Source organism: Tenrec ecaudatus, chromosome 8, assembly GCF_050624435.1.
Source record: "Tenrec ecaudatus isolate mTenEca1 chromosome 8, mTenEca1.hap1, whole genome shotgun sequence".
Classification (NCBI taxonomy): domain Eukaryota; kingdom Metazoa; phylum Chordata; class Mammalia; order Afrosoricida; family Tenrecidae; genus Tenrec; species Tenrec ecaudatus.
Window position 1 is genome coordinate 162,650,890 of NC_134537.1, and position 26,289 is coordinate 162,677,178.

Here is a 26,289-nt window from a genome sequence, read left to right on the forward strand (position 1 = left end):
TGAGTCATCACGTCGGGAGGCAGAGAACAGTGACCCAAATGTTGGCCCAGTTTCGAACCGGACACACTTGTGGTGAACTCCTTAACCTCTTGCCTGTGGCGTGACGTGACCCTGGACCAGCGACACAGCAGACCTGAGCTCCCATGCCGTGCATGAAGGGCTACTTGGGCCTCTGGGGAGAGCACGTGTGGAGGGGGTGGGTAAGGTGGGGGCACAAACCAGCCACGTGGGTCTGGGACCCTGACACCTTCACAGGCCTCCCTTTCTTGTCTGAAAGGTTGGTGTGACTAGAGAAACAAATCCAGAGACACTCATACGTGTGTCAGAGAGAACTTTTTTTTTTAATTGAAAAATTTCAATTTTATTTTTTCCATTTTCCCTCAGAGCCACATGGCTCATGCACTACAGTTTGCCAACCCCTGCAATAAGGATGACAGTCACCCCCAAGCCCTGCAGCTAGGTGTGCTGTTACAAGGCTCCTCCGGAGCCCACTCGGAACACAAGACAAAGACAAGAAGAGTTTATATTGAAAAAGTTTCTGTTTAGCATTAGCCAGCTGGGCTCACTTTAGATGATTCCAATTTTGTTGGCAACATCTAAAGCGTCATAGTCAGGAGCCAGTCGAACATATGCCTTCTTCTCCCCGTCAGGCCTGATCAAGGTGTTGACCTTGGCTACGTCAATGTCATAGAGCTTCTTCACAGCCTGTTTGATCTGGTGTTTGTTGGCTTTGACATCCACAATGAACACAAATGTGTTGTTCTCTTTGATCTTCTTCATGGCAGACTCTGTAGTCAAGGGGAACTTGATGATGGCATAATGGTCAGCTTATTTCTCCTGGGGGCGCTCTTCCGAGGGTATTTGGGCTGCCTTCTTAGTCTCAAGGTCTTGGGCCGCCGGAAGGTGGGTGACGTGCGGATCTTCTTTTTTTTGTGGCTGTGGACACCTTTCAGCACGGCCTTCTTGGCTTTTAAAGCCGTTGCTTTGGCTTCCGTTTTGGGAGGGGCAGGAGCTTCCTTCTTTGCCTTCGGTGCCATCTTCGTGAAAAGGGTCAGAGAGAACTTTATATGTAAGAGTAAGTGTATATTGAGAAAACATCCCAGCACAATCCAGATCAAGTCCGTAAGTCCAATATTAGCCCATATGTCTGATACCAATCTAGAAATTCCTCTTCAGACTCCCAAAACACGTGCCCTGACGCCGAATGCGGGAAGATCACAGGGTGGAAGGTCTTGTGGATCCAGTGGTGGTGGGAGCATCTCAACGCTGGCGTGGGTCTCCACGTGGCTCCTCCAGCTCCGGGCTCTGGCTGCATCAGCGTAGCTCCATCGGCTCGTCGTCGTCAGTAATGTCTCGCAGGGCGTGAGTGTATGTGCTTCCTTCCTTTCAATAGGCCTTCTGTTCCTGACAATGTCTCAATTCTGTCCACAAGCTTTTCAGCATCTGAGCCCTCTGACATGCACGGCCGATTCTTTGTGGTCTCTTCTGAGTTGGGACGAGGGGCCGCAGGGACACGGAGATAAGCAGGCACACATTGGGGAAAGACAGAGGTGCATGAAGCTTGCCAGGGAACTGAGCAATTCCTGGGCTACCAAAGCCGAACAGAACCAGGATCCTGCTTCTCCCAGGAAGAGTCTTCCCCTAGAGCCGGTGTTTGTAGCACAGACTCCAGGTCTCCTGAACCGTGAGACAACTAACTTCTTTTCTTTCACCGTTCCCACGTGAGGGATCTGTGTGGCAACAGCACTAAGAGACGAAGACACCTGAGACAGCAGCCAGCTAACTACACACCGGGACGCTCGCAAACAGCACCGCTCTCTACTGTCTTCCTCTCCCATTCATAACAAATCTACTACACTTTGCTAATGTTCTACGCTTCACACACCGTGGCCCCATGGCCCAGGAGCCCTTGTGGCTCAGTGGGCAAGGGTTGCTAACTTGAAGACCGGCAGTTTGAGCCCACCCCCCAGCCACTCTGCAGAAGGAGGAGGTGGACAGTGTGCTTCTGTAAAGATGTACAATCCTGGACACCCTGTGGGGCAGGTCCACCCTAGCGTCCAGGGTCACCGTGAGTCCGAATCTACCAACTGTGGGGTTTTTTGTGGGCAATCTTTGCTTCTGCCGTGTCCTCTGCTTGGGGGATCTTGCTTACTTCTGTCCATCTTTTTGAAACCGGCTCGGGTGTTTTCATGGGGACATTCCTTTTCCTCCGTCTGCAATGTGTAGCTGCGGTGTCACCTCTCGTTGTTCTCATTGTCCAGCATTCCTGTCCCTCCACCCATCCCTGCAGGCTCGCGTGTCCTTCACTTGTGGATCCCCACTTACTGGTATGTCCTATGTATTGACAGGCATTGATAGAGCCACAGCCGTTTAGCCAGATTGGGTTTCTTCTCCGATAACTTTATCTTGGTGTCAGCTAACGACATGCTCCCTTTCAGCTTAACGGGCGTCTCTGCAGGCCAGTGTTCCTGAGGGTGACGCCTCCGAGCCCACTCCACGCAGGGAGTGTGGAGGGCTCCCCATTCTTTAGTCCCGCTGTGGAAACTTGTGAACCCACATACACCCAAAATTTAAACATCTCTGGAAAGGTTCATTTATCCACGAGAACTCTGTTGCACTGAGTGTAGGTATGAAAGCAGAAATAAGTTACTAAACATCTCAGCTGGTTAATAGTAACTTCCTTATGTGAGCAAGCCAAATCACCTGGGATTCGTGGCTGAAACGCAGAGGTTGTCCATAAACTGAGGAGCCTTGGTGGTTATACATTGGGCTGCTAACAGCCAGGTGAGCAGTTCAAAACCACCAGCCAGCCGCTCCTCGGGAGAAAGACTTTCTCCTCCTGTAAAGAGTTACGGTCTCAGGAAGGCACGGGGACAGTGACTGTCCCATAGGGTCGCTGTGAGTCGGCATCGACTCGGTGCTAGTGAGTTTGTTTCCTGTGCGTGGTTGGTCAGGTAGACTAGAGATCAGCAAGCTTACTATGCAGGGATAAATGGCTATTATTTTAGGCTCTGCAGGACATAAGCTGTTTGTCAAACCTACTCAACTGGGCTGTAGTCGCTCCGAAGCAGCCAGAGACTGTATGCGAACAAATGTGTCCCAATAAAACTTTATTTACAAAAACAGGCAGCAAGTTGAATTTGGCCTGCTGGCTATAGTTTGCCGACCCTCTGAAGTAAATACTCCATTTTCAGGTCTAAGTATTTCTAATTTTCTTCAAAACAGCAGGCTGACAAAGGAACTTACCAAGTTGCCAGGTTCACAGAGCATTGTGATCGTTTTTGTACTTAATAGATATAATCAAATTATGAATTAAAAAACATTTTTTAACTTCTTAGGGCTTGGTAGAGTCAGTTTCATATATCTGGACAGTGGTTTCAGACCCAGAAAATCCAGCCCACTCCCTGCCTGGGTAGAGGAGCTTCCTTTTATGTCCTCTCCCTGTGACGAAGGCTGGCCTGCTTCCCTGTGGTGGCATCCTTCTGTGCGCTGGCTGGCCAGCTCTCTTGTACCCAGGGCAGCAGTCCACTGATGCTGTGCCCACCTGCTGTGTCGATGGGAAGGACTTGGGCCTTCAGAGGCGTGGGACTGTCTACCAGAGATGCTCAGAGGTAAGAGCTATAGGGAAATCCGTTAACCTCTCTTATTGTTCAGTGCTTTCCTGTGGTCCCCAATAAAGCCATTTTACAAATATAGAGAGACAGAATCATCACTCTTTAAAAATATCCCCAAGATTAAAAACGAACTCTACTGTCAAACGTATTTGTGTTTTAAATCCACTGTGAGATAAAGTGATCTTCCAGAACTGAAAATCGGACTCTATTTTTCTTCTTTGTTTCCATGCGGCTCACAGAATTCGGTGCAAATTTCTTATTTGTAGTGTACCCGTGCAGACGAGGTAGATTATGTCACAGCAAGAAACAACCCCCGAATAATCATGGCTCATCACAGCAGAGGGTGAGCTCCTGTCTGTCTACCGCTGGTTAGGGGCTCTGCCCAGGACTCCCCCGCCCGGGACCGTGGTTGGTGGAACTGTCATCATCTTGACTGCCAGCCAGGGTGGCCGAGAGAAAGGAATTGTTCTCTGGCGATTACATTGAGATCTCTCGCGAGCAGTTCTTGTTCAGAAGTGATGCACATCACGTTTGCTCACAATCCATTGGCCAGAGCTTGTCCTGTGATCACTCAACTACAAGCGTGTGTGTGAGGTAGTTACACAATTTCATGTCAACTTGATAAAACAATGAAGGGGCAGAGTCTAATCTGTCAATCAGGTCACAGCCTGTCGATCCCTCCTTGTGGGTTTGGCCTTCTCATGAGGATTCTGGGAACTCTCTCTCTCCGCTACACCTTCCTGTTGACAAGCCGCCCAGTGCCACCCTGATGGCAGCTAGAGCCATGAAGATGGTCTCCTGCCATTGGATCCACAGGACTTTCCACCCACCAGTCTGTGATCTTCCTGCATTCAGCATCATTGCATGTGCTGCGTTTGTCTAAAGAGGGATTCATGGGCTACTATCGGACTTGGACTACTATCAGACTATATGGGCTAATATTGAACTTATGGCCTTGATCTGGCCTGGGCTGGGATGCTTTATTGATGCCTAATTATATCCCAATATAAAGTTATATCTTACATATATATAAGTGTCTCTGAATTTGATTCTCTAGTCTACCTGGACTAACACTGTGTGTGTGTGTGTGTGTGTGTGTGTGATACATGTTGGGCCTGATCTGGTTTTCAACATTGTGGTTTTTTGCTTTATTTTTCATATTAGGGCTTATCTCTGATGATTGTGTCATTGGGGGGGAGCCCTCTTGAATTTTTGTTGTATGTTTTTCGATATATGAAATCCAGGATTGATGAACCTATAGGGACAACAGGCAGAATAAGAGAAGCCTCCAGCCTGCTGCCTGGCCCACACCTGGACTGGAGGTTTCCCAGCCTCTGTGAGCACATGAGCCATTTCTTTGAAAGTCAATGTCTTCTTATTGATATGTGCACTTCACTGGTTCTGACCTTTTAGAGCATCCAGACTAAGACCATCAGGGGACCAAATGATCTGGTTGAAAGTCCTGCATCTCGGAATACCATGAGTCCAGGCAAGCAGGAATGGCCAATCACCCTCCCTGTGAGATGACCCTGGCTACTGATGTAGTGCTTTCTACAAATCAGAGCCCAGCCTGTCTGTTTTGAGGTGGTCATAGCTAACCAAGAAACAACACCCAACCCACTGCCATCAAGTTGCGTCTGACTACAAGCAGCCCCCACGTGGGGTTTTTGAGGCTGTAAACCAGGGGTCCTCAAACTTTTTAAACAGGGGGTCAGTTTACTGTCCCTCAGACCATTGGAGGGCCAGACTATAGATTAATAAAAAAAAAACTATGAACAAACTCCTATACACACTGCACAAATCTTATTTTGAGTAAAAACCCAAATGGGGCAAAAACACCCAGCGGGCCGGATAAATGTCCTCGGCAGGCCGCATGTGGCCCGGGGGTCGTAGTTTGAGGACCCCTGCTGTAAACCTTCATGGGAGCAGACAGCCTATCTCCCTGCCCTAGAGTAGCTAGGACTTGAACCACTGGCCTTGCTGTTCTCAGTCCAAAGCTTACTTGACAGAGCCACCAAGGATGCCAATAAGAAGACAAAAGGGGAGCAGCTAGACTTGGGGTCAAGTCCCAGGTCGGCTACTTACTAGCTGCAAGACCTGAGGTATTTCCCCTGTTCTTCCGAAGCTCCGCATTGCTGCTCCTCAGTGGGAGGGAAATAATATCGATCTTCCTGACAGGTTGCTCTGAGGCTGCTGCCTTCATGAGGGGTCATATGGGGCCTGGCACTGACGTCGTCTCTCAGGAAATGCGAGCAACCCACTGGGGGGTGGTTGGTTGCTGAATGAAGAAAAATTGCATTCCAGGGCTCAGTGGTCACTCCGGGGAGAAGGGTGTTGCGCAAATAGCATGTCCGCATTAATCATTAATCAGTAATCCATCCCGTGGAGCAGGCTGGGACTTCAGCTCCACCTAACAAGTGGAAGAGCCACCGAGTAAAAAGCCAAGAGACTCTTAATATTTAACCTGAACTATAACTGGAGGCTCTCATTTTTAATCTACATCTGACTCCTTTTCCCGAATACCTTCTTTCCTACCCGCTGACCCAGTTCCAGAGCCACCTCCGTCACTGTGTTAGTCTGGGGACTTTAGAGAAACAAATCCACAGAAACTCATGTATAAGAGAGTTTTATGTAAAGGTTAAGTGTGCATCAAGAAAACATCCCAAACCAGTGCTGCCCAAGCCCACAAGTCCAACATTAACGCATTAACCCATATGTCCAACACCAATCCACAAAGTCCTCCTCCATCTCACAAAACAGACGCAATGATGCCGACTGCAGGAGAAAAGCCGAGTCAGTGAATGTGTAAGCGTCTCAGCGCTGGAAAGGGTCTCCACACGGGTGCTCCAGTACCCAAGGCTGCATCGGGGTAGGTCCATGTGGCTTCTCCTTGGGGATGTCTTGTAGGAAGTCAGTTTTGCAAGCTGAAGCAGGGAACTGCTAAGGCAGCTGCACCCTGGTGCGACCATCACAAAGCAAGAGACTGGAGAATTAGAAAGGCGTGGGTTACCGAGCCATTTATCCCTCCACGTTTCAATTAACCCCACCTGTGTTCTCGGGCAGGTTGGCGCAATAAACTAATTCAGTCACGAAGCCTGACTCCCTGACACCAGGTTGTAGATGGCAATTTCTGACAGTCTCCTATGGACTTTCCAGCTTCCAGAGACTTGTGGAAACCTCTCATTTGGGATTTGTCCCTCCCCTCCCTCCTCCTTCCCTCATCCAACTTTCTGTTCTGCATTTCCTTTTTTAAAAAGAATTCCAGGTTTCTGTTTCAGTGGGCTCTCACGTCATAAGAGATGTGAACGATGCACTCCATCTACCATTTTGAGCCCCAGCTTCTTCAATGTCTCTTTAAACCACAGAGATTGTCCAAGCAGGTGGCGAGGTTCATCCCAGGTTCTGGTTTCTGTCTTTTTTATACACTGGGCTTGTCACCCCTGTTTCACTGTGTGGAGCAGAAGTTCGAGAACCGATCCTAGTAACGTGGCAGCCACACCCACCATGAGCTGCCACGCCAACTTTTAGGACTTAATATTTATAAGCCAATATGCAAAGGAGTTAGCCAGACGTTATTAACTGTTCTTCATGAGGGCTTAACTCTTACGATTTCTTCTCAGTGGTAAACCATGAAACCAAATGCATAACTCGGACACCCTGCGGGAGGAGCAGTCATGAGGACCCTGCTGTCCAGCCCCATCAACTCACCCTGCTGGGCAGCTCTCCCCAGCACTGATCATAGAAATCAGCAGTGTGTTAGGTTTCAAACACCGTCTTGGCACCTGAATGGACACCTATTTCTCCATGATCATAGTGAGTACGGACGCACCCTGGACTGCTAAAAGGACAGACTGATTTGTCTTGGAAGACGTAAGGCCACAGTGTTCCTTCCTCTGGACACGCTGTCCAGGGAGACCAGTCCCTGCAGGGGGCGGGGAAAAAGAGACAGGCCTAGACAAGACGTTTGGCACAGTGGCTGCAACCATGGGCCAGGCATAGGGACAGTTGTGAGGGACTGTGCAGGACCAGGCGGGGGTTTTCTGCTGTGGTAAGGTCGCTAGGGGTCCCAACCCACTCGATGGCACCCAACAAGTATAACGAGCATGTCGGATAAAAGCCAGGTCCGCCAAAGTAGATAGGCTTAACTTTCAGATGGGAAAGAGCACGTTGGCATGACTCTTGGTGGAGCAGAGGGAACTAGACAAGTCTGTGGAAACAAGACCGGAGGAACCAGGCGTGGCTGGAACAAATCGGTTGCCGTGAGAGGCACACACAGAGAGCTGTGGAGAGATGTGACCAAGTCACAGAACAAGGTTCTACTAAGGTGAAAGTCAGACACGTGTGTCCTTTAAATGATTGCACTGAGTTGAACTTGGTTACAGAAAAATATTTTCCTCTCAGATGTTTTTCTTTTTTTCCTTGAGGTGCAATGAGTTGTGAGATCAGTTGGGTTTTGTTTTTTTTTAAGCACAAACTTACATCAAGAGCTCCCAAACAAGACACATCTGTGGACTTAGAACACCAAATGACATCCAGTCATGGCTTTGGCTGCATCTGCTGCATCTGATGGTTAAGGCAGTTCATGAAAAAAGGAAGGAAGAAAAACAGGCGAGGGGAATCACGATCACTCCACTGTCCTCTTGAGAATGAAAGACACAGATATTTGAATCCTAGTTCACAGTTTCACTTTCTCGCAGTAAGGTTTTTAAAGTCTGTTCAGCAAGCCTTAGAGAGGTCGAATATGAATCCTGCAGGTTGGCTGAAATTCTGTTTTCACGGAATCAGGATCAACGTGAGGCTCAGTGAGTTCAAGGGAGGAGGATGCGCGCTCTGCCCTGGCAGGGTTGGGTAGAGGAAGTGGGAGTCCATCAAGTCAAAGTCAAATACAAGCACAATCCACAATAACAACGGGCTGGATCACACAGCTTTGGGGCGTCTCCGACACTCATCTCAGAGTTAATTCACTTAAAAATACGAAGGGCTTAAAAGCTAGAATTCTGAGCAGTACCGACTGGCATTTCCTTTCCTTTTTTTGACGTTTCTGTTTCCCTCCTCGCCCCTCCGCCCTCTCGCCCCAGGGATTACGGATTGGGTTTTGATGTGCTCAGCACTCAGGGGGACCCGGGAGGGCCAGCCCAACTGGCGGCCAGGCGGAGCGGCTGCAAAGGATCCCGCTTTGATGGGCCCTGGCTGGCGGGCGGGTGGGACAGAAATGGTGCTAATCCCGTTCTCACTTCTTCCCCCCAACGTAACATTTGGCGAATACGAGGCCCAGAGAAATTAAGTAACTCTCCCACCATCCTCTCCGGAACTGCAAATTCGCTGCCATCCTGGGACAGGGTAGAAGGGCCCCTGGGAGTCTGGGAGGCTGTAGCTCTGCGGAATAGAAAGCCTGTTCCTGGTCGCCCGGTGGTTTAGAACTAGTGGCCTCGCAGTTAGCAGCCCGACACGTTGGCTCCATTAAACAGGGTGGGACCACCGTGAAGCCCCCTCTCTAGCCTCATCTCCCCACCCACTGGGCTGAGCGTTTGCCTTGGGAGCTTTTTCAGAAATTTTGGGAAATCCAGCCAGGTTTGCACCGAGGCCTTTGGGGACCGGTCTGTCGGACGCCGGGTCGGTCCAGGGGCGCCGGGCGCGGTCCAGGCAGAGGGGCGGGGACCGGGCGGGCGGGAGCGGGAGCTGGAGGGAGGCCGCGCCCCCGCCCCGCCCGGCCCAGGCCCGGCGCTGCCCGCGGGTCGCCATGGGCAGCGGCAGCAGCCGGAGCGGCCGGGCCCTGAAGCGGCTGCGCAGCCCCGACAGCCGCCCGATGGGGCCCGGCGGGGCCGCCCCGGGGTCGCCGGTGCGCGCGGCCGCCGAGGCCCCGGAGGAGACGGCGGCCTGGCGGGGAGCGGGCGCGGAGCCCCCCGACGGCGGGGACGAAACGCTGCGTCTGCTGGACCAGCTGCTGGCGGAGTCGGAGACCTGGGACCCCGGGGAGTCAGCCCCGCGGGGGTCCGCCCGCCCTTGCCCCGCGCGCTGCGCCGGGAGCCTGGTGAGTGTCCAAGCCCCTGCTGGGGACGCGCGCCCGCGTGCCCGCACAGCGCCCGCGCTGCTCCCGTGGCCCGAACCTCTCCTGCTTGCCCCCCCTTGTCACCCCTCCCGCTTGCCCCCCCTTGTTACCCCTCCCGCTTGCCCCCCCTGTGCCACCCCGCCCACTCGACTCTACCTTGGATGTCACTCCTCACGCCGCCACCGCGCAGGGTGCCCGCGTCGACTCCTCCTCCTGGGCAGCAGCGTTTGCTTTCTGGCGCGGGGCGACAGCTTCTGCTGGCCCCTGCTGACCCCGCTCCTCGCCACGTCACGGGTCTGTGAGTGTGTGGTTCTCCAATTGGTGATCCTCAAGGTCACCCCCCTTCGCTGTCCCCGCAGGGCCACATTCTGTTTAATGCCCCTCCCCTTTATTCCCCCCCTCCCTGGATCTTGGTCTGTCTGGGGCTCAGGGGTGGCAATGAGGAAATACAGCATCTTTGAAGGGCAGAGGGACAGAGCTCCCTTGACAGAAAATGTCCTGTGTGTTTGTGTGTGTGGTCTAGAGTTCACTTTTTCCATTTCCTTTCTGGAATTGTATGTCAAGCCTTAAAGTGCAATGTCCCTGGCTCCTTAGAGGCTAGGTGAGAACTAGACGGCTGCTGGCCTTTCTCTGAGCTTCTCCCCTTGGCTAAGCCCCAGGCACTCTTGGAGGGCCCTGCTTAACAGGTAGAACGACCACTGCGTGGGTTCCCTGGAGGACAGGGTAGAGCCGCCTCCGTGGGTTTGCAAGACGGAACTCTGCTGGAGCGTGGAGCCCCGTGGTCCTCCAGGGGAAATGCCCTGCCTGGTCGGACAGAATCCAGCAGGATGTCTGCCTTTACTCTTGAAGCGATTCTCATGTTACTGGTCTATTTTTAAGACGCTGGGGGATTTCTTTTTAGCTTCCTTATTCTCTGGTCCAGAGTACTTGTACTAATAGCCCCGCTGTTCTGGAAAAACAATACAATGAGTGCTCCCGTGTGGCAACGGCCTTCACCCGGCCAAGCGGAACGAACGCGGTCTTCACATCAGGCCCGGCTTGAGGAGGGTGCCAGAAGCAGCATCTTTTCCCCTGGAGTCAGACTTGGGTTAACAATCACTCGGGGTGTTGGGGACACCCTGACTGAGAGGCTGCCAAGCAGTAGACCCTGCTAATGCAGACTGAGGAACCAGTTCCCAGTCTGCCCAGAGCTTTCCTCCCTGCTGGGCTCCAACGCCCCCACCCCACCCCCATAAGGCCTTTAAAAAGGAAAAATGAACCACAGTAAGTAGAACTGAATTATATAATAAGATTCTTTTAAGACTGCATCAGCCTCCAGTTATATAACCCTCAAAATGGACAGTTGAGAAACTTGGGGAAAATTCTCTCTCTCTCTCTCTCTCTCTCTCTCTCTCTCTCTCTCTCTCTCTCTCTCTCTCTCTCTCTCTCTCAAGTCTGAATTAGCAGGAAGCCGGCTTTGGAAATGCTCTGGACCTTTCAGAGATGAAAACAAGAGGAAACCAGAACTAGTGGATTCCTCACCCCCAGATTTGCTGAATATGTGGCTCTTAGGAGGCAGGGCTTGATTTACTCAATCTCGCATTCGTCTCTCAACTGTTGCTTGAGCACCTACTAGGGGCAAGCGTCACTGGGGTACTAGAGATGAGAAGAGAGGGCACGCACAGTCTTGGTCCACAGTCCAATGTGGGGGAGACCCACAAACAGCAGTGCAGATGACAGTGCAGCCACGGGGGGGGGGGGTGGAGAGCTCAGGGAGGCGCTCAGGAGAGGCAGCCCTTGCCCTGCGAGTACAGCAAGCTGGGCAGAGGGAACTTCCCAGGCCAAGGTGAACCGGGCCGGGGCACATGGGCTGACAATGTGGTAGGAGATACCCAAGGTTCAAGGGATTGGGAAGGATTTTCCATAACAACAGGCCATGGTAACCCCACGCTAATGAGTTGGACTCGAGGATGAAACTGTGTGTTGTCGAAGGACGAGGGAGTACGCCAACAGCTATGGAGACGGAGAACTGGACAGAGTAAGTCTGGGACAAGACTCCACTAGGAGTCTACTCCAGTAGCCCGGTTGATGAGAGTCTGAGTGACTGCAGTAGCAATGAGAAGGCGACGGAAGAGATGAATTCAAGAGACTTTTCTCTCACTGCCATTGAGTCGATTCAGACTCATAGTGACCTTCTTGGACAAGGGTGCTTCTGAGACTGTGACTTTTCATGGGAGTAAAGATCCTCGTCTTTCTCCCATGCAGTAGCTGCTGGTTTTGAGGTGTTGACCTTGAGGTTAACAGCACAACAAAGTAACCACTATGCCACCAAGGTTCTTCAGGAGATACAGGTGGAAATCAGCTAATTGTGATTGCCTTTTGATTGTGGCTTGTTTGTATCCCTTGTACCCTGAGTTTTTCTGGAATAAGTGAATGAATCCTAGGTCATTAAAGCTGTGGGGAGTTCTCACATTGTTTCTGGTCTCGGGGGACAAAGTATAAAGCTTGGCGCGTTATAATTTGCTGGCTCTCAAGGCCACAATGGATGGAGCAAACAGTTTATGCACTTGGCTACCAACCATGAGGTCGATGGTTGGATTCTTTCCAGAGGTGCCTCGGAGGAAAGGCCTGACGGTCTGTGTCCGAGAGGTCACAGTCCGGAGACGCACGAGGAGGCATCCATGGCCACCCACAATGAGGACATTGAGCTGCCTGTTTGTTTGTCTGCTGGTTTGTTTATGAAGGACGGAGAGCAGGCCACCACTTCTCAACTATCCAGTGTTTGGGGTGGGGGGGCAGAGAGCTAGTCTTTGCAAGGGCGTGCGCCCCTGTGATCACCCACAGCTTGAAGAGTCAACCCCTGCTGATAGACGTAGTTCCAGAATCATTATCCTCACAGGAGGCGTTGCATTCGGCTATGCTTAAGGAAGAATACTAATAGCTACCAGCTTAGTGAGCGTGCACTGACCGAGACGCATGTGAACCCTTCGAATCCTCTCCATTCTCACCCCAATGTTACAGACGAGAAGGGAAGCCAAGGGCACAGAGAGGCGAGGGAACTGACCACTGGCGCCTAGATGGTCTGACCTTGCTTCCTTCTCCAAACGCCCTGAGAGCCGTGATGCTGGCTTCCCACGGCCTCTCCAGCCTCTTAGCCCAGCTCAGTCACTCAGCTATCACTGTTTTTTAATTCAGTGCAAATCTTTGGATCAGAACTGTGGCATGCAAATGCTCTAGCAGTCTGCCCCCTTCTTGTCAGAGTAAACCAGCCTCTGACAACCGCAGGGCATGGGCTCAATCGTACGGCAGTAATATATGAAGAGTATAGTAAAGTCATAGAGGATAGGAGAGAGAGTAAAATAAAGTAGTCAGACACATTTCATAGTAGCATGCTCACCTCCGGGATGAACATGATCTCCACAGCCGGGTCCCTGCAGAGAGAGGGAGAGTCTTTACTGTCTTGGGATATTTATAGGTAGCCAGCCATAAGACCATGCATATGGTAGTTACATACCTCACAAGGTGGGTTACCACAGTGAAGTCCCTGAGCTCACAGGTGAGGCAACCTAAAGCCTGCACTGGGGGAAGGACTGAGGGGGATGAGTACTGTGGCAGGAGGTCAGTCGTTCTCAACATTCCTTATGCCGGGACCCTTTCACACAGCTCCTCATGTGGTGGTGACTCCCCAACCATAACATTATTTTCATTACTACTTCATCACTATCATTTTGCTACTGTCATGGATCTGGCGACCCCTGTGAAAGGGTCGCTGGACCCCAAAGATGTGGCGACCCACAGGTTGAGGACCGCTGTTCTACAGGGAGCTAGAATCCAGCACGTGCTCACTTTAAGGCAGCATAGCTGTTAGGGGAGAATCTGTGGGAGTGATATTTAAAGCAGGACAATGTACTTGGACTTTATCCCGAACTCCCTAAAGTGTTGTCTTTCCTACCGTGGAATATTAGCTTTCCAGATTCCCCCTATTATACGTTAGGAAATAAGGTCCTATCTTATTTCCCTCAGTGTGTTTCCCACAGTACTTCCTTTAGTCGGAATCAGTCCTTGTCTGGAAAATGGGTGACCAGGACTCACTGGCACTGCATTGGGCCCCAGCTCCTGCCCTCATGTTGCCCCTTCCAAGCCCCGTTTGCCCCAGCGGCCAGTTCTCAAAGCTCACAGCTGGCTAGTAGGTTTTACCCTCTCGGCTTTTAGCCACAGACACGTTTTTCCACAATTCTGTTTTTGTGCCCCCCGCCCACCCCCGAAGGAATAATTGAAAAAACAATTGCTGTCAAGTTCGCTCTAACTTAGGCGTCCCGTGGGTGCCCGAGTAAGACTGTGCTCTGTGGGGTTTCCACTGGCCAATTATTTGGGGGTGTGGGTGGGTGGATGGCCAGGCCTTTCTTTCCAACGGTCACTTTGCATACAGCCAGTCCACGTGCAGCCACCACTCTGCTTTGTGCCCTCCCCCCCAGCAGTCTTCAGGTTTCTTACTTGATGTGTGTGTGTGGGGGGGGGGGGCGGGGGAGATAAACAAGCTTGCTTAAGACTGCATTTACAGATTTAAAAGAAGGGTAGAACCCTTTGAGTTAAAGGCAGAAAGAAGGTTCCTCCTTGGCCCAAATGGTCATCTCTCTGTGAACTTGAACAATTGTTTTGGTTCAAGTGCTCTTTTAGCTTTATTTAAGTTGTATTTATTTCCCCGTTGATGTATTTAAGACGTTTCTGTTTAAGATATAGTTAAGACGTTCTGGATGAGACGTTTTTGTAAGATCAATGAATTGTCATTTTCCCTGCAAAACTTGGTGTTTTCAAAATTAATTCGAAGGGGCTTTAAATCGATCTTTTAGAAACCCCTCTATGCATGAAGCATTGAAGCTTCAAGTGTCTCCTGAATTGAGCCACACGCTCCCTTGCGCTTTAGCAGGAGCACTCTCAGCTAAGTGCCTTTGTGCGGGAGCCCTGGTTGCATGACGGTTACCCGAGGGCTGCTCTCCAAAGGGTCAGCAGTTCAAACCACCGGCCGAGCCTCAGAGACAGGCTTTCTACTCCCCCACACTCCAGTGGCTCTGCTGCAGCGTCATGTGAGTTGGTACACGCTCTATCCTTTACAGAGTGATGTAAACTTTGTAACGAAGCACTCAACTGTTCCCAAAGTGAGGAATGCTTTCTAATGAAAAAGTAAATGGAGGATTTTTCACGATGGAGTGTATGTTCGAGATAAGTTAGGAACAAATTTTATGCAAAGCACAAATATAGCACCTTGCCATTGTGTCAGGTTACAAATCCCCAGGTGGGGTAAAGAAATTTAGAACTGAAGAGGTTGCAGACATTTCTCCCCGAGTCTTCTCTGGGTGGGCTGGAATCTTGAACATTTTGGCTAACAACTGAGGGCGGAACCATTTGTGTGATCCAGGAATGCCATTGACCTTGGTGCAAGTCACTGTGAGCTGGGATTGGACCCTGGCAGGGAGTATGGTGGGCGGAGTCATTCCTTTCTTAGGTAGAAGGTCAAGTGGCAAATTGCTAAGGACTTGTTTAACATAGCCAAGATTGTGTTTGCTATACATTAACAAAATGAAAAGTTTACTATAAATTCCATATAATCCTGGTGTGTTAGTCTGGGTTGATTAGAGAAACAAATTCATAGTCATTCATATGTGTATAAGAAAGAGCTTTCTATCAAAGAGCAATTGTATATTAAGAAAACATCCCAGATCAAGTCTGATATTAGCTCATATGTTCAATACTAGTCTATAAATTACTTCAGACTCATGCAACCCATGCAATGATGCCGAATGCAGGAAGCTCACAGGCCAGTGGGTGGAAAGTCTTGTGGGTTCAGTGGTGGTGGAAGCATCTCAGCACTGGCATGGGTCTCCATGTGGCTCCTCTAGCTCCAGGGCTCTGGTTCTATTAGTGTGTCTTCATGTGGCTTGTCAAAAGCAATATCTCGCAGGGAGAGTCTCCAGGGAGGAAGACAGGAGTTCCCAGAATCCGCCATGCCCACACAGAGGCCTCATTGGCTATGACCTGATTGACAAGTTAGACTCAACCCTTTCACTCAAATTGATAGTAAATTATGTAACTGTCACACCTGGTTTCTCTCTTCAATTAAAAAGTGGAATTGTACTCTTGATTAACCTGTTTTAAAACAAAATGATGTGTCATATTTTCCTTTATAAAGGGATAAATATTTACTATAGAAAATTAGGAAAACATAGAAAATGAATAAATAAAATTGTTCATAGTTTGTCCCCACCCACATATTTACATTTTGAAAATTAGTTTATTTGTAGTGATTTCATCAACATACAGGTCACATACCATGCGTTTCAGGAGTCCAGCCACATTCGTAAGTGCTGTGCACCCATCCCCACGATCAAGTCCAGGACTCTGCTTCCTTGGATCGCGACTGGGAGCTCACCGGTATTACTGATAATATTTGATGCGTTCCCATCTAGACTTTTCTCTGGATACATTTTGTGTCATTAATATCATTGTTTCCCATACAGCTTACAGCATCCTTTCATTTAACCCTGTAATCTAGGCCTTGCCCACCATCATGGCTTCTTTATAGGTACTGTCATTTAATTAGTTCACTTTTATGAGATACTTAGGCTATTTCCATGAGGGGATTTTTTTTGGTGGGAGCGGGAGTGGGTGGGCCTAATGCTGAGAATCCTAAGTACATTTTTTTTGCATTTTATTAGGGGCTCATACAACTCTTATCATAATCCATACATATACATACATCAATTGTATAAAGCACATCTGTACATTCTTTGCCCCAATCATTTTCAAAGCATTTGCTCTCCACTTAAGACCTTTGCATCCGATCCTCTTTTTTTTCTCTCCCTCCCCGCTGCCCCCTCCTAAGTACATTTTAAAGGCGCAAGCAATATTATATCATTAACCAGAACATGTCCTCTTCTCTATTATTATTTTTTTTAACTTTCAGTTCTCGTGATCTGCTTTCTGCCGGTGAGGCATTGTCTTCTTAACTGGTGTTCTAATGAATTAAAGCGCGTTAGTTAATTTAGGAATGAATGAATGGGTGTCCTTTAATTCATTCAGCCAGCTCCAGTTGCTGCCTGGGATTCCTTTCAACTTTGTAAGGTAGAATTGGGATCATGATAGTGGGGGGGGGGGGAGCACTTAGGAACTAGAGGAAAGTTGCATGTTTCATCACTGCTACATGGCATCCTGAGCGGCTCATCTCCTCCCCGACATTAGGGTTTTCTATGTCATCTGCAGAGAGAGAGGGTTTCCTTTTTCCTTTTCAATTTGGATGCCTTTTCTTTCTTTTCTCAGCCAATTGCTTTAGCTAGAACTCCCAGCGTGATGTGGAATAGCAGTGATCAAAGCACATATCATGCTCTGAAGGGAAGCATTTCAATATTTTGCCAGGAGTGCAGTGTTAGCTGTGAGTTTTTCATGAAAGCCTTGTCCCACGCCGGGGAATTCCCTCCTAGATTGTTGAGTGTTTTCATCGTGAAAGGGGCCACATTTTGCTTTGTTTTGCATCAGTGGAGATGGTCATGTGATTCTTTCTCCTGTGGCACATTAGATATTCCACTGACTCTCTCTTGGGTCGAACCACTTTCCATTGCTGAACTTGTCCTGCTCGGATGACCTGGTTACTGTGCTGCTGGAGCGGGCGTGCTAAGGTTTGCGGAGGATGTCTGCATCTGTTGACATGTCTTGGTCTGAGTCTGGTAGCAGGACAATGCTGGCCTCATCGAATGAGTTACTAGGTATTTCCTCCTGTTCCTTTTTTTTGGTGGTGGTGGTGGTGGGAGAGTTTAAGCAGGACTGGTATTAATTCTTCTTTAAATTTTGTTGAAAGTATTCACCCATGAAGCCCTCTGGTCCAGGACTTTCCTTTGCCGGAAAGATTTGTATCCGTTTGTTTGCTTGCTGCAGGTCTGTAGACCAAACCAAACTCAGTGCCAAGGAGTCAGTGCTGACTCAGAGCGGCCCCTGTGGGGTTGTAGTGCTTTGGGGGAGCAGATAGCCCAGTCTTCCTCTCAGGGAGCTGCGGTGGTTTCCTACGGCGACCACGAGAGATGAGATGGTCTCCTTGAATCAATGTAAGTCATTTGTGTGTTTCAAGGAATATGTTGATTTTATCTCAAAACTCACTGCCATCTAGTAAATTCCAACTTACAGTGATCCTGTAGGGCAGGGTAGAACTGTCTCTGAAAGTTTCTGAGTCTCTAACTCAGCGGTTCTCAACCTGTGGGTTGCAACCCCGTTAGGGAGTCGAATGACCCTTTCATAGGGGTCGCCCGATTCATAACTAGCAAAATTATGGTTATGAAGTAGCAACAACTATAATTTAATAGTTGGGGGTCACCACAACATGAAGAACTGTATGAAAGGGTCACGGCACGAGGAAGGTTGAGAACCACTGCTCTATCTCTTTACAGGAAGACAAAGTCTCACCATCCTCCTGAGGAGCAGCTGGTGGATTCAAACTGCTGTCCTTGAGATTAGCAGGCGCACATGTAACCACTACAGCACCTGGGCTCTAATTCCATCTAGATGTTCTTGTTTGGTGGCGGACAGTTGTTCACAGTATTCTCTTACAACCCTGTAGGGTCGACAGTAACGTTCTTGGTTTTAGCGGTTTCCTGCCCACATGTGCGTGTTCAGGAGCACCTGCTGGTACTGTTTCCTCGGGGCTGGTGATGTATCAGGGAGCCACAATAACCAGACCTCTGCTTTCATCCCAGGCGTGCGAGACCCACAGTAGACAGAGGGCCGGAGAAAGACAGGGGCAGGATTGGGGAGGTGGTGAGAGATGGCGGGCCTATGGGGACGTCGTGCTAAGGACAGCCCGTAGGTTGGATCGTGTAGCTTGCAGGCTGTGCTCAGAAGACGGAAGCACAGCTGACCCCACAGTTGGTGCTGGAGCCGCAAGGATGGAGCTGGCATTCGCCGACACTGACAATGTGGGAAAGGCCCATTTTAGGTGTCGTTCATCAGGAGTTTGATCCTGAGTATGACCAGCCTGAAATGCCTGTGAGCTTCCTACACGAGAGGTCAAGCGGCAGGTCTGTGTAAGACTCTGGTGTTGACCCATGCTCCTCGTGGCAGTTCCCAAGAGCAAGCAGAGGGAAACTACCGCGTGCCCGCCGCTGAAGCGCGATGTCACCACGGCACACTGCGCAGGGGCATTGGAAGAACAGCCCTGGGTCTGTGCGGCGTAGTGCAGAGGAGCCCGCAGGACATTTTGCCGAGTCCAGTCCCGCAAGGACAAATACTGCGAGAGACCACTGAGACAGAAAGTCAAGAAAAGGTTTTCACACGGACACCAAATAACCCAGTTGCGGTCTTTACATAATCTGTTGTCAGTTTGAGATTGAAGAGTGCAGGGGTGGAGTTTAGGCTTGAGGACCTCATGCAGAGGCTCTAAGGAGATAGCTAGATCGCGGGTTTTGTTTCTCGGGTCTTCCCAGACTAACACACCGGTGCTTAGAGGAGAGGATGAGTTTGAGGTCACACATCCAGAAGCTTTAAAGCAGCATTTCCCGACATGGGCAGTCCTGCTGGAAGGATCAGGGGCGGCCAAAGCGGAAACCGACACTTTATCCTACATCCCGGGCTAGAGGACAAAGCTCTTTCTTGCCGGGCAGGGGACAAGGGGATGGTGCTATTTGATTTTTTTTTTTTTTTTAATGAAGAGGAAGTCATTGGGAACCTGTGATTTAAATCGGAGAGGTTAGATTTGATCACCAGCTGTCATCATGACAGTTGGCACTTTTAAAGCACTGACTATGTGCCAGGCTGCGCGTGCGTTTTATGTATCTGCAGTCATCTGAGAGGGCCAGGGTTGAGCCCTGCAAGGCTCAGAGGGGGTGACCATGAGGGGCATTCTCAGGACATCCTACAGCGGCAGGGAACTGACAAAGCAGCGGGAGGGGACAACAAGCAACCAGGCTCGCCTGGTGGCCATGGAGGAGGGGACTGCTCCGTCATTGGACAGTCTGATGATGGCTGAGAACTGACCATTGGGTGTATGAGCTTCGGGGTCCCTAGGGCCCTTGGATAGAGCCGCTTGTGTGGGGTGGTGGGAAAGGAAGAGGAGAGAGACTGCTCTTTGTGGAAGGTTCTTTTTTTGCAGTGTAATTAATGAGTGGGGTGTGGATGTGAGCCGACGGCCCTGTTCCCAGACGGACTGAACCACGGAAAGGGCCATCCCAGAACAGGCCAAGTCAAATGCGTCAGCCAAACTTGAGGGAGCCCGGGCAGTGCCGCGTGGCAGCTCAGCCTTCCTAGCCGCGCCGAGGGGGGCAACCCCGGGGTCCTGTGAGGGGCTCAGGTCCTCATCGGCAGTGAACTGTGAGGGTGTCCTTCACAAGGAAGTGTCCATTCACTAGACAGAAACTCAGCCCTTGTATTCAAAACCCCAAAACACTACCACCAGCCAAGACGCACTGCCAGGGAGGCCATGCCGACTCCTAGGGAGGGTCTCTGAGTCCTGCCCATCCTCTCTGTGCCTAACAACCAACTGCAGTCACCGCGCCCAGGAGCGCTCACTACCTGGGAAGGTTTCTGCCAGGCAGAGAGAGCACAGCACCTGCAAGATGGTCTAAGTCGCAGCTCCCCACGCTTCATTGGCCTCCTGCCACCTTTTCAGAAACCAAACACAACAAAAACTACTCATTGCCCCCTGGCAATTAAAGACTCTTCTTAATCCCATAATCTGGGATACACTGTGGGGATCTGCTTTTACAGGACCACCACCGTGCCCCGGGGGAGCTGGTGTCCATTTTGGGAAACACCCATCAAGGGCAGTCATGTCTTCTTGGAGTGAATGATCGTGTGTGGGGGCATCAAGCCAATCCCACCTGATGACAGCGCCTCGTTGAGTGGCCTCATAGGATCATGAAGGCTGTGACCTTTGGAAGCTGACCATAGTGTCCTTGAGAGGACTGAACCACCGTCCCGGTTCCAGGAAAGAGAAATGTTTGGAGAGACTCCAAGGTTTCTTGCACATACGAAGCAGCTTCAAACAAACAAACAAGCCATCTGTGGGAAACGGGATTGAAGGAGAAAGGGATTCCAGAACATTCTGCAGACCCCGCGTTGAGCTGCGTGCGGGTACTTTGCACTGGGAAGTCTCACAGAGGAGGCAGAACTTAAGCCCGTGAGCGGTGCTGGGTGCAGTACGCGGTGAATTCTGTGAGGAAGGCGGCGCAGCTATAGATGCTAATCAGAGAGGCATCCTCTAATGGGTGAAAGGCCAGCGTGTCGGGGACGTAGCTCAACATATGCTAGGGGAGGCAAGGAGGGCTTGTAGCTGCAGGTCAGTCCACATAGGACTGGACACTGAACATTGCTGAAGGTGAGTTACTAGGTATCGGGAGATTCCCTATACTCGCCTCTGTGTGTGACAGTGCTTCGAAGCCTCGCATGGTTTTCAGCAGATCCATCTTCCAAAGAGGGGAGCCAAGTCCTCCTTCATGGCCTGTTCTTAGTCTGGAAGCTCCGCTGACACTCTTCACTTTGGAAGAGCCTGCTGGGATTGGCAACACCAGTGACACAGCTTCCAGCATCACGACACCACACAAGCCACACTGACAGACACGCGGTGGATTCCATGAGAGTGCGGTCCGGGATTGGAGGGAGGCTTATTGCCAGCTGGCAGTGTGCAGATGACACAATCTTGCTTGCTGAAGGCGAGGAGGAATTGAAGCACTGGCTGATGGATATCAGGGATTGCAGCCTTCAGCAGGATTACAACTCGATGTAAGGAAAAACAAAATGCTCGCAACTGGACCAGTAGGTCACATCATGATCCATGGGGAAAAGGTTGAAGTTGTCAAGGATTTTATCTTGCTTGGATCCACACTCAATGCTCATGGGACAGCAGTCACAGATGGAAAGACATATTGTATTCGGTCAATCTGCTGCATAGGACCTCTTTAGAGTATTGAAGAGCAAGGATGTTACTTTGAGGACTAAGGTACCTGCCCCAAGCCATGGTATGCTCTATCGTACCATAGCGAACGCACATGAAAGTTGGATATTTAATAAGGAAGACCATAAGAGAATCAATGCCTTTGACCTGTGTGCTGGAGGAGAATATTGACAATACCATGGAAGAAGTAAGGCCAGAGTGCCCCTTAAGGGCAAGGACGGCAAGACTTCGTCTTTCCTACTCTGGGCTTGTTGTCAGGGGAGAGCAGGCCCTGGCCAAGGACATCACGTTTGGTAAAGTGGAGGGGCGGCGAGACAGAGGAAGGCCCCTGAGGAGATGGGCGGACACAGTGGCTGCAGCAATGGGCTCAGGCACGGGGGCAGTTGCGAGGAGGACGCAGGACGGGGCTATGGGCTGGGGACCACTGCTGTACGTGTTCACATGTCCCTAAGGAAATACAAAGAAGGCCCAGCCACCCACGGTCGCCTCTGAGGAAGAAGCTATTTCTTAGACAAAGAGGAACCCAGAAGGGTAGGTGCCTGGTGACTCCTGTGGAGTCTGGTTCCTGGTGACTCCCGTGGAGTGAGAGTGGAACTGGACTTCACAGGGTTTTCGGTGCCAGAGCGCTGACAAGCAGATTCCAGATCTTTCTTCCAAAGTGCTTCTGGGTGGATTTGTACCTCCAGCCTGGTGCTTTATGGGGTCTGCCACCTGGGATTGCCAGACGGAGCAAAGGTGCACAGATCCCTGTAGCAGAACATCACCCAGCAATAAAGGAATAAAGGGAGGGAGTGCGGATACACGCCCTAATACTGAGTGCTCTCGGAATGTCCACTTAGGCGGAGCGAAAGAAGCCCGGTCTTTAAAAACCACTCCGTTTCTCTCAATCCAGGAAGCAGGTGGTGGTTGCATGAAGATGGGGTGGGCGGGGAAAGAGGAGGGAGGGATGACAGAGGGGCCCGGAGGAGCCTTTGGGTGGTGAATCTGTTTATCAGCTGATGGTGGTGGTTTCCTGCGTGCCATAGCTTGTCAATTCGTCTTCCTCAAACATCCACGTAGCGGGTGTGTGTAAACAAGTCAGTGAGAACCCCCAGCCACTGGGCTGTTTCAGATTCACGGCGGCCCTGTTGGATGGAGCAGAACTAACTGCCACTGAGGGTATCTGAGGCTGGTAGTGGTGCGGGTACAGCACTGCCTCCCTCTCCCTCGGAGGTGCCATGGGTACAAACGGCTGACTTTATGGGCAGCCGGCCAGCTCATCGTCCACCACGCCACCAGGGCTCCTCTTGTGTACACACACACACACACACACACACACACACACACCTATGAAAAATAAAGAGTCATAGGGAAGGTGCTATAACAGGTATGGTGAAGAAACCGATGGTGTTCCGCTATCAGAAGGAACAGCGTCTTGGGTCTGAAAGGCTTGTTTTCAAACCATCAGCCATCTAAATGAGGAGTCAGCTTAGTCCACATGGAAGATGCATACCAGCCTGTGTGATCCAAGGACTGTAAATAATGTGTTAGTCCGGGTAGACTAGAGAACCAATCCAGGGAGACTCACATGTGTGTAAGAGAGAGTTTTATGGCAAAGAGCAATTGTACATTCAGAAAACATTCCAGCCCAGTCCAAATCAAGTCCATAGGTCTGATATTAGCCCATCTATCCAATACTAGTCCATAAATTCCTCTTTAGGCTCATGCAGCCATAATGCCAAATGCAGGAAGATCACAGATAAGTGGGTGGAACGCCTTGTGGATCCAGTGGCGGCAGAAGCATCTCAGTGCTGTAGGGTTCTGCACGTGGCTCCTCCATCTCCAGGGCTCTTGCTCTAGCAGCGTAGCTCCGTGTGGCTTGTCAGTAGTCTCCCAGGGAGTGAGCAAGTGTCCCGCCTCCAGTGAGCTATTGATCTCCTGAGCGCCTCCAAATGAGATCCTCAGGCTGCGACCTGATTGATAGGCTAAATTCCACCCCATTCACTCTTAATACTTGCAAACTGACAACAGATGATACCACCTGACAACAGGTAACTACCACCATAGTAAAATCCAAAGGAAATGAGATGCAGAGTCTCCATGGATCCAGGCTCTAGTGAATTCCCTCTGATCCCGTCCAGGGATGAGAACAGCCCTGTCAGCAGACAGAGAGCATTGTTTTTGCTGTTTTCTGCTTTCTTTCCGATGGAGTTTAGACTGTCGGCTCGCTGTTGTGGCCTAGGGGCAGGCAGGGAGGAGGGGGAACGGGGAGCAAGCAGCAAGGAGAACAAGAAAGAAACACCCTGAAATGACAGTGCGGACGACTGCACGCTCTTCTCAGTGTGATTGGAGCTCCAATTGAATGATAGGTGAAGTCTATGCCAATAAAACTTTTAAAATAGAGAACGAAGAGGAAAACTCTAAATTTGTTAAATTAAATGTGAGGTAAAGCTAAGGTGTTTTTTGTTTTTACCTTTAACACATTGACTTTTAACATAAAACCTCTCGTGGTCAGCGTCACGGACTTCAGAAGCTGTCTTCGACGACTGCTGCCCTCCTTCCCTGTTTTCATGTTCAGCCATGGTCTGTGTTCTTCTCAAAGTCTCCTTAGGATCCCAAGTGACCCCAACCCACCAGGCACCCCACCGCCACCCCTGCCCCTCCTTCACACCCACTCTCTCGCTCCCTGACACCCCTGAGCGCAGCCTTGCTCTCTTAGTTCCCATGGCCTGGCACAGCCTGCTTCTTAGGGGCCAGATGTGCCTGGCCAGCAGGTGGCATTCAGCCGGCTGGCTGGTGACAAGAACTTGTGTTTGAATTGGGCCCGGAACAGCCACCAGGGGCTGCTGTGTCCCCGTGTTTAGCAAGTGGCACTTTTCGGTGGAATGGCAATGGCGGGGAGTTTGGGTTCTGACTTTTCTAGGAGGGAGCCCATCCCTTTCTCAGGTGAGAAAGCCCAGCGAGACAGGTGAGAGAAGGGGCCAAGACAGGTGAGAGAAGGGGCCGCACGCTTAAATCTCAGGGAAAGAGGGAGAGGCACGTTGAGCTGGCACAAGGAAGCTGCCGTCGTCGGCTGTCCGGTGAGCCTGTGGTGGCCTGCGTGTTGCTGTCATGCTGGACACTGTCCCCAGTAGTTCAGAAAGCGGCAGGGTCACCCAAGGTCAACTGAGTCCGGTGGAGCTTCCAGATGAGGAGCAGCGTACGAGGAGGAGTTAGCCACTGACCGTGAACAGTAGCGGGCACCGTCAGCTGCCGAAGCCTCGTGGACAGCCGTGGAAAGCTGGCAGAGAGCTGCTGGAGGGGGAGGCCCTCGGGTCAGGGGGCGCTCAGACACGACCGGGAGCTATGAGCCTGAGCCATCCGGGAAGCCGCAAAAGAAAGTCTGGCCTTCCCGATGGCTGGGATCCTGTCACCGTAGCTCTGCTGAGAGACTGGCCGTGTGGCTCCCAGCTCCTTGAGAAGAGTCCACCGTAATGATGTGGACGGGGGAAAGGGTTAGGAACCTTCATTGGTTAATGGAACATGATTAAAAATGAGCAGAAAACATGTGGGAATCATTGGAACATGGAGCACAGGGAACGTCAAGCCAGGAAAACTGGAAGTCATAAAGAACGAGGTGGAACATGTGAAGATTGTTATTATCGGCATTCGTGAGCCAAAATGGATCGGTAGGCCCATCTTAAACAGGAAGTCATATACAGGAACGATAAATTCAAAAGGAATGGGGTCGCATTCTGTCAGTGCTAGAATAATATCTGTAAGCACACAAGGAAATCCAGGTAGCACAACCGTTACTCAACGCATGCACCAACCATTAAAGCTAGTGATGAAGAAATTGAATGCTATCCCATTCTTCGGTCTGAGCTTAATCACACATGCGATCAAGATGCATTGATCACGACTGGCGACTGGAAGGGGAAGGCTGGAGACAGACAGTAGCTGGAAACATGGCCTCGGCGTTAGAACTGACGTTGGAGAAGCGTGGGAGAAGTGAGCAAGGCCAATGGCTTCTTCGTTGCATTTTCGACCACATCGATGACTGTGGTCCCTGGGACGTCACCGGCTGGAAGACACAGGGATCAAATGGCTGCGCCCGTGGGAAGAAACAACGGAGGAGATCAGTGTCAGCAAGCAAAATGAGGCCTGACCGGAACAGACCACCAACTGCCCATCGGTGAGTTCAGGGTGAAGCTGAGGAAAATGAGAGCAAATCCCGGAGAGCCCAGATATGACCGGGAGTCGGTGCCACCTGAACCGAGAGGCCGTCTCCAGATCGATCGGACTCACAGGCACCACTGACAGAAGACCCGTGGAGCTGTGGGAGGACATCAAGAACATCGTAGATGAAGAAAGCAAAAGTCATTCCAAAGACGGGAGAGAAGACACTGAAACTTGCGCTTCAATGTCGGGCAGCTGAGGCAAATAGAAGAAACGGCGGCGGCGGCTGAGCTGAACGGAACATTTCAAAGGGTAGCGCCAACGTGGCAAAGATACTGGGCAGTTTTTCGCTCTGTTGTGCACAGGGTCGCGATGAGCCTGAGCCATCAGGGAAGATGCAACCGAAAGTGTGACCTTCCTGTTGCGATGGCCGGACCTGCTGGGATCCTGTCGCCGTAGCTCTGCTGAGAGACTGGCCGTGTTCCCCCCAGGCCAGACAAGACCGGGGGGCCTTGTTGAGGCCAGACTGAACTGGGTTTGACTCCAAATCAGACCGTCACCTCTCAGTCATCCAGCCTGAA

The 26,289-nt window shown here is 50.8% G+C and overlaps 1 protein-coding gene and 1 long non-coding RNA gene across 2 annotated transcripts in view; one reads left to right on the forward strand and one right to left on the reverse strand.

Moving 5' to 3' along the window:
• Positions 1-590: 590 nt before the first annotated feature.
• Positions 591-9,950, reverse strand: LOC142455336 (uncharacterized). The gene is made up of 2 exons (XR_012785774.1): positions 9,820-9,950; positions 591-8,449 (listed from the first exon to the last, which is right to left on the reverse strand). It is a non-coding gene; the product is annotated as an uncharacterized LOC142455336 (long non-coding RNA).
• CYS1 (cystin 1) overlaps positions 9,296-26,289 on the forward strand; it is a 38,762-nt gene continuing 21,768 nt past the window's right edge. The window contains exon 1 of the mRNA XM_075557111.1: positions 9,296-9,645. Coding sequence (XP_075413226.1) covers positions 9,355-9,645 — 291 coding nt within the window. The 5' untranslated portion in view covers positions 9,296-9,354. The remainder of the gene's footprint in view (positions 9,646-26,289) is intronic.